The sequence below is a fragment of the Plectropomus leopardus genome, unplaced genomic scaffold (genome assembly GCF_008729295.1).
Source record: "Plectropomus leopardus isolate mb unplaced genomic scaffold, YSFRI_Pleo_2.0 unplaced_scaffold758, whole genome shotgun sequence".
Lineage (NCBI taxonomy): Eukaryota > Metazoa > Chordata > Actinopteri > Perciformes > Serranidae > Plectropomus > Plectropomus leopardus.
The window spans coordinates 1-8,477 of record NW_024683471.1 but is presented as its reverse complement, the minus strand read 5'-3'; the positions used below and the strand labels follow the sequence as shown (position 1 = coordinate 8,477).

Genomic DNA, 8,477 nt, shown 5'->3' with positions numbered 1-8,477 from the left:
CACTACAGCTCCCTCTGAACCACCACAGTCCACTACAGCTCCCTCTGGACCACCACAGTCCACTACGAAACTTGTGGATGAAATGTTGACACGGGGCGTGATGGGGTAGTCTTTTACCATGACAACAGCCTTCCCTCGCTCTGCAGTGCAGGAAAGTTTCCTGTTTTCTGAGCGGACGGACGTTCCCTTCCTCACCTCTGGTCTATGAGGCTCACCTGCAGCGAGCCGGCCAGGTGAGCTGTTGTCAGCAGAAGCGGAGCACTGCTCCGTAAACTCTGAGTCGACCCGCCCAGAGGAGGAAGCTGCTGCTTAACATCAAACCAATTAGCAGTAAGTCGGCAGATTAGAGGCAGCAGCTGATCTGCTGTTAATGGGATCAGAGCTGACGGGAGGGTTAGAATGACGAGTCGCTGCCCGCTCACATTCACACCTTTCTTCTGCAGGATATACCAGTGCGAGGAGCACTCCGCACAGACCACCGCTTTTATGTGAATACTTGGTTGAGATCTGATGGTAGACCCCTCTGTCCCCCCAGGAGTATGGACTGTCCTGACCTGCAGCTCGGCATTATGGGTCTGAAACCAGGAGCTCTGACCGCGTCGCATTCAGCTGCTTCCCACGCATTTAAACTGTGAAACTCGGACGGATTCTTAAACTGCTCCCCAAAGAAAACTGTTGTCTTTGTTGCTGACGTTAAGTGATCGTTGATTCCAATCCAGCGTCGTTCACACCTCGAGGTCAACATGCCGTTCATGCTGATGAAGTTCAACCTGCAGAAGCGGGTGAAGCTGGCTCAGGGTCTGTGGATGATCTATTGGCTCTCGGTCATCGTGGGGATCCTCATCTTCAGCCTCGGCCTCTTTTTCAAGATCGAGCTGCGGAAACGAAGTGAGATGATGGACAATAACGAGAGCCACTTAGTGCCCAACCTGCTGATCCTGGTGGGCTTGCTGGCCTGCGGGGTCAACGCCTTTGGAGGAAAGGTGTGCCACGACTCTCTGGACCCGGTCAAGTTCTCCAAGTGGAAGCCGATGCTGAAGACGTACCTGCTGCTGTGCTGCGGCTTTAACGCACTGCTGCTGCTGACGGCGCTGCTTTGCTTCCTCATGCAGTTCGCCATGTACCTGACGCTGGCCGAGGGCCTGAAGAATAGCATCAAGTTCTACAAGGACACGGACACGCCGGGACGCTGCTTCATGAAGAGGACGCTGGACATGACGCAGATCGAGTTCCGCTGCTGTGGAAACAACAACTTCAGGGACTGGTTCGAGGTTCAGTGGATCAGCAACCGCTACCTGGACATGAGCAACGACCAGGTCAAAGAGTGAGTACACGGACGAATCCCTTATCACCAGTCAGAGCTCAAACAGTTTGTGCGTTCGTCAAACGCTGAACGCCAATCAGACAAAGCGTGTCGACAATGGTGATGTTTTGTGGACCAAACAATTAATCAACTAATCAAAAAAATAATCAGAAAAGTAATCATTCTAAGCAGCTTCAGAGCCTGTTCATCTAAAGAACAGACAGAAATCCATCTGCAGGTTTCACTGACGACATTGAATCTTTATGGAGAAACTCTGAACGTCTCTGAACCAAATACTGAATCATTCGCTGCCACTCGGGGTGTCATCAAACTGACCTCTGATCGGGTTTAAACTCTGCGGGACACAACACTTCGTGTTTCTTACTTTCTCACAAATTTCACATCAATCTGAAGTTTCTCTAAACTTGAAGCTTGCTGTCGACAGACGCCTGATTGAAACCTTCGACGCTGCAAACGTTCAGCGGGCGCTCGGCGGGTTGTCAGAGTGTTAAAGGGGGTCAGTGGAGGATAAATGAGGGAATTAAGAAGGTAAAAGTTACCGTGCAGGAGGTCGCTGTACCAGCCTCTTCTCTCTAAGTCTATAATCTGCCAGGATCTGATTTCCACCGCGCTGCAGCTTACACGCCCGCTAACATGACAAGGTTAAACCCAACCGGTCCACCGAGAGAGCGCTTCATCCTCCCAACAGAGCAGCTGCCGAAAAACACCCAATACATTTCTGACACAACGCACACACTAAGGCACAGCTACAAGTCAGGTCTGCGAGTACAGATCTACAAGTCAGGTCTGTGGGTGCAGGTCTACCAGTGCTGGTCTTTGAGTCAGGTCTGTGGGTGCAGGTCTACCAGTGCTGGTCTTTGAGTCAGGTCTGTGGATGCAGGTCTGTAGGTGCAGGTCTTTGGGTACAGGTCTTTGGGTTCAGGTCTGTAGGTGCAGGTTCTTGACTGCAGGTCTATAGGTGCAGGTATGTGGGTGTAGGTCTGTGAGTGCAGGTCTGCAGGTGCACTGATTGGTACTTGAGTAAAAGACCGATATCTGACCAGAAAATGACTTTGGTGGAAGTTAAAATCTCCAGTTAGAATCTTATTGAGTGAACATCTTAAAGTTTCTGATATTTTACTGAACTTGAGGATCAAAGGTAATTTATTGTATTAAAAGGAACTTGGGTACCGATGAAGAGTAAATTCTGTTGATAATAAATTAATACATTTTGAAAATTATAAAATTATTGTTATTTCTTCATAACCTTTCCCTTTCTTAAAAACTCGTAGAAAGAAACGTATCACTTAAAATATTTAAAGAACAAAAGGGCAAGAGTAAGGTACACTTTATTTACACAGTTAGCAGCACAGGACAGGGACTAAACTGATAAAGTGACAACGGTGCTCGATACTGAAAAAAAAAGAAAGTAAACAAAAAAGCATAACAAAATCCCCACCCCCCTCCTCTGTCCGTCCCTGTCTTGTAGTAACTTATTAAAATGTCTGGAGAAATGTAGTGGAGTAAAAGTAAAAGCTGACAAAACATATAAAAACTGAAATGAGGCATGTTCCTGTGAATTACCCTCAGGCTCCACCCCTCAGAGGTGTTACCGGTGACATCACAGAGCGCGCTCCTTAACCCAGCCCGATCTTTACGAGCGTTTACTCACTGAATCAGGAGCAAAGAAATGTCACATTAGAAATAACAGGTTGTGGTGGTGAAGTCTTCTGGTCTTTGGAGGATGAATCCCTCAGGTTTTAATGACTGCTGGATGTTTCCGCCAACATTCACCTCTGAACAAACCGTCCGTGTTTATCTCTGCGAAAAGTTTCAGGCAGCTTGTTGTTTCTTTGGTGGAGGAGCTGATTTCACCGTTAGAGACGGGTTGTAACGATGAGAGAACTCAGTGAGCTTTCAGTCTAAATATCTGCTACTAAAGGGCGTCCCTCAGGGTTGTATATTAGGGCTGCTGCCTGTTTCCCTCCGTAGAAATACTCTGTAAATGTACCAAAGTACTGTGCCACTGTATGCGGAGCTGTTGAGTTTCTGTAACTGAGACTTTAAAGGAGTGTTTTGTTTTGTCCAGATTGTGGCGCTAAAGGAAAGGTCCGGAGTCACTGAAATCAGTGAAAGTTCACGGAAATGGAGCCTTTGTTTGAGGTGACTGTTCACATGTCTTGTAAAGTCAATCAGCCAGAAAGAGATGACAAACAACTACAAAGAGATGACAAACAACTACAAAGAGATGACAAACAACTTCAATGAGACATGGAATGACCACAAAGAGACACTTTACGATTTTAAAGAGACAATAATACACAACCACAGACACTAAACTACAAAGAGACAACAAATGACAACAAAGAGACACTAAGACACTACAAAGAGACAATTAATGACTACAAAAAGACACTAATTGACTACAAAGTGCTTTTTTAGGGTCCCTATGTGTTTGACTTTCTAACAGAAAACTGAGCGGTCATTTTAAACACGGGCTCTGGTCCAGGGGGTTCAGGGGGTCAGGGTGTTCAGGGGTCACTCAGTACTCCATCAGTCCCTGATTGTGTGTGACGTCTGACCTCCCTGTCAGTCCAGTAAACACTAACCTGTCTCTGTCCTGCAGTCGTGTCCTCAGTAACGTGGAGGGGAAGTACCTGATGGACAGCGTCCCATTCAGCTGCTGTAACCCCGGCTCCCCGCGGCCCTGCATCCAGCACCACCTGACCAATAACTCCGCCCACTATGACTATGACCACCGCATCGAGGAGCTCAACATCTGGACCCGTGGTTGCCGCGAGGCGCTCTTCTCCTACTTCAGCAGCATGATGACCAGCATCGGAGTGCTCATCATCGCCACCATCTTCCTGGAGGTAAGTCTCCGCCCACACCCAGCCTCAGCCAATCATCATGCAGCTGGGGCCTTGCGGTCACTTGAAGGAGCTCAGTGAAATCCTGATCCAAGATCCCACGTTTGTGTCGTCTGAAAAACTGAAAAACGTGGTTTGTAGTTTTTGGATTGGGACCATTAACCTGCAGGAGTCATGAGAGTGGGATCAGTCTGAACACGTAAAGAGGGAGTCACTAAATGTTGAACTGTTCCTTTAAGAGGAACTTCAGCACTAATGATCAGCTTGAGATCTAAGCTGATGGTCAGTGACCTTTAACTAACCAACCAATGAGATGAGAGCTGAAAGACCGCTGGCCTCTGACTGTCTTCCTGTTCTCTCAGGTCGTCTTTGTTCAGCTCAAATGCTAGACAAAATGAGCTTGCCCATCATCGGCCCAAACTCGGTGTGCTGGACAGAAACAGTTAGGTCGTATCCAAGTGCCTGATCAACTCGTCTGCGACTCGAGATGAACGGCGCCACTGAATTGAATCAAATAAACTGGCATGATTCCAGCTGCTGATACTGCCATCGCCAGGTCTTTATCAGAAATGAGCTGGCCCAAGCAAGCTGTCCTCTTTGATCAACCTTATTGTCAGGGCTGGCTCAGACTTTTCTCTTTGTTAAAGCTTTTAGTTAGGGCTGGCTCAGGCTTGCCTTGAAACAGCTACTAGCTGCAGGGGGACTTCCTATGATACTCTGAGTTCCTCCCCTCTGTTCCTGCAGATGTTCTGGTCTCATCACTGTTTTTTACCCCATTATGGGTTTTTTGTGGGAGTTTTTCCTTTGTCGATTTAAGGGTCTAACGACAGAGGGATGTCGTCTGCTGTAAAGCCCTCTGAGGCAAACTGTGATCTGTGATAATGGGCTTTATAAATAAAAGTGACTTGACAAACCCAGCCCAGCATCGGCCGAAACTCGACACACTGGGAGAAACAAGTCGTGCTGCACGTTGTTGCTGGATTCGAAATGAATGGCTCCACAGAATCAGGTCGATTTATTTTTACTGGGTCTGTTCACTGAGTTTGGTTTGTCCTGCCGCTCTTCATCTCTGATGTCAAACCTTCTGATCATGTGTGAAAGCATCTGATTGGACAGGAAGCCCAGGGGATGGGACCATCAGGGAGTTTTAATATAATACGGGAATAAAAACGTCTTCTCTTTGTGTGACGAAGCTGTTTGTTGCCTCTCACCTGCTGCTGATATCTGAGGACTTTCTCCAGGAGGTGAACGCAGGATAAGTTCTCTTCTTAATCTTCTGATTTAAAACAAGATAATCACAGCACACCTGCAGTACATTAACCAAAGCGACCTTAAACGCTCCAGGTTAACGGTGTAATTGATTAGCGAGTGATTAGCATTAGTGCTCACAGAGCCACTGCTGCATGACAAACAAAAGCAGATTCAGCTCTGCAGCCGGCACACGTCAGACCGCACAAGGACAAGTTCTGCTTTTAAAGTTTCACAGACTCGTTTCACATATTTCATATCACGCTGAATGTGATCATGTCCAGCATTCAGAGCTGAAACAGCATGTAAGCAGTTTGAATTTCAGCCCAGAGACAAACTCTGGTGTTCATATGAAGATGAACTTCAGCGTCACGAGAAGAAGCAGAGGTTCTCCAGTCGTCGGCTCAGGTGCTGAGGCAGCAGCGTGTTAAGCTGCCGAGCGGTGGTCAGGCTCACCGAGGATCAGGGACTATTCTGGGGGGGTTAATCTGCCTGCAGTGGCAACAGGTTGCATTCTGGGAAGATCAGGATGAGGGACAGGTACTGAGGGAGAAAAGCGATTCGTTATGTGGGTCAAAACAACAAGTTTGACCTGAAGCGTCACGACAGGCGGATTTAAGAGCAACATCCTGAACTCAATCACTCTGCTGCTGCTCCCAGATCTGTTTCAGCTTCTCCTGAATATTCCTGCAGGCCGTCAAGTCATTTTTGTTTACAGAGCCCATTATCACAAATCACAGTTTGCCTCAGAGGGCTTTACAGCAGATGACATCCTCTGTCCTTAGACCCTCACAGACACTCAGGAAAAACTCCAAAAAAACCTCTATAACGGGGAAAAAAACAGTGATGTGACAAGAACGTCTGCAGGAACAGAGAGGAGGAACTCAGAGTATCATAGGAAGTCCCCCTGTAACTAGGGGCTGGGTCAAGGAAAGGCTGAGCCAGCCCTAACTATAAGCTTGATCAAAGAGGAAAGTCTGTAAATCTGTAATCTGGAGCCAGCCACTGATGTTTGTGTCTGTATGTCAATGCTTGATTCACTGTGGTATGTATGTATACATGTGTATGTATGTACGCATGTATATATGTATATGTATGTGTATGTATATGTGTGTATATATGTACTTATGATTTATATATATGTTTTCTTTTAATTTTTCTTTTCTTTGTTGTATGACCTGTGGGCCCCTCTTTGAGCTGTCTTTAATAAAGTTTTGAATTGAATTGAATTGAATTGAGCCAGCCCGAACTATAAGCTTTATCAAACAGGACAGCCTGAGCCAGCCCGAACTATAAGCTTTATCAAACAGGACAGCCTGAGCCAGCCCGAACTAGAAGAGGAAAGTCTTGGGTCTGCTCTTCAATGTGGAGCCGGTGTCTGCTTTACTTTTCCTCCTAAACAACCTTTGTAGATGTTTGTCAGATCACCAACAGTCAGTGTGTAACAACAACATATATAGATATATGTACTAACCTGGTGTGTGTGTGTGTGTGTGTGTGTGTTTGTGTGTGTCAGTCGGCGGACATGGCGGGGTTAAAGTACCTCACCACGGCTCTTGAGACGATGGAGGACCCTGAGAACCCCGAGTGTGAGAGTGAAGGCTGGCTGCTGGAGAAAGGCGTGAAGGAGACGTTCGACGAGCTGCTGGCCAAGCTGAAGACGTTGGGCCAGGCCAACCAGGTGGGGGAGGGTGCAGCTGAGGCCGCCACCTGAGAGCCCCGCCCACCACCAAGGACTGGGGTCCCCCCCTCCTCCCCCCTCTCCCCCAGAAATCAGGGCGTCAGAGAGGAGAGGTGTTCTCCTCTGTCTGTACATACGCCATGGTAACAGTGTTACAACACCAATATCACACACACGCACACACACACACACACACACACGCAAACACACACACGCACACGTTCAAAGTGAACAAGTCATTTAAAGTTTGTGAATGTCAATATTTTCCGATCTGTAAATAGTTGAACAGAGTTTATTTTTAAACAGGAGGGACAGAAACCTACTGCTGTAAATAATAAAACCTCTGGGATGGAATATTTTCAATAATATACTAATATTTAATTAAACCCCCCTCAATGAATGCTTCCTGTCAGACACCATCTGTTCTGAGACTCCGGAGCCTGACCGATACCTTGCCACTGATTTCTGAGTATGTGCAGTTACACAGTTTGTCCAGCAGGGAGCGCCGAGCTGATTTAAAAATCTGTCAGATTTTTGCCAAACATCTTTGTTCATGTGAATGCATCATTACCAGCTGTGTCGCTGGTTATATCTCAGACGTCGAGTATCGATCGGGCTCTGGTCTTTACCGTCGCTGTCAGACCTCTGACACGGTCGGTTGACATGGAAACAGACGGCCAAAACATCCGAAAACACTCGGGGCACTCAGTGCCGCCGCCGCAGGTCATATTATGGTACTGCAGTGGCACCCCACTGTGACCTGCAGCAGGTAAATATGGAGGTTTGTACTTCTGCTACACTGCTGTATGTGTACAGGTGTGTGCCTCTGCGTATGCACAGGTAATGTGCACACGTAGAGAGGCAGGCAGGTCTAATCAGTGATACGTGCAGGTTTTTGTACGTGTACACGCAGCACAGAGGTACACACCTTCAAACATTTCTTCAGTTTTTCACATCTTCTAAACGCTTCGCTTTCACATGTATCTTTCAAGGTTTGTGGATGAACTGCTCTGTGAAAGATCACATCCTCAGTTAACAATAGCTGTCGTTAGCACCTGAAGCGCCGCGGCGGGGCAGGACTGAGCCTGTCAGACAGAGTTCAGGGTGTTGGCCGTCTGGTTCTGTGCTCAGAGTGAAACAGGAAGGTATTTTATGGTAAAGACCCACAGGTGAGAGGTGAGCTCAGGTCAGCTGGTAGATTACGAGAAGTTCAGTTTTCAGTTACACGTTGTAATATTTGTATGTTTCTTTCTTTGTGATCTGGAGAGTTGTGATGTTGTTGTGGGTTGGTTGGAGCTTGTAGTCGCTCCACTGTGTACGATAAAACCTATAAAGAGATTGTGACTGACGCCCAAGTGTCCGACTCGTCTTTTAT

At 47.2% G+C, this 8,477-nt stretch overlaps 1 protein-coding gene across 1 annotated transcript; it reads left to right on the top strand.

The window, feature by feature from the left end:
* Positions 1-743: 743 nt before the first annotated feature.
* LOC121940131 (peripherin-2-like) lies at positions 744-7,483 on the top strand. The gene is made up of 3 exons (XM_042482981.1): positions 744-1,324; positions 3,930-4,176; positions 6,938-7,483. Exons 1-3 carry the CDS (start codon positions 744-746, stop codon positions 7,133-7,135), a joined length of 1,026 nt encoding a protein of 341 aa, XP_042338915.1. The 3' UTR covers positions 7,136-7,483.
* Positions 7,484-8,477: the final 994 nt, after the last annotated feature.

Coding starts and splice junctions, on each gene's coding strand:
- LOC121940131 (XM_042482981.1), top strand. CDS start 744: ATGCCGTTCATGCTGATGAAGTTCAACCTGCAGAAGCGGGTGAAGCTG. Junction 1,325..3,929: donor AGCAACGACCAGGTCAAAGA/GTGAGTACACGG, acceptor TCTGTCCTGCAG/TCGTGTCCTCAGTAACGTGG. Junction 4,177..6,937: donor TCGCCACCATCTTCCTGGAG/GTAAGTCTCCGC, acceptor TGTGTGTGTCAG/TCGGCGGACATGGCGGGGTT.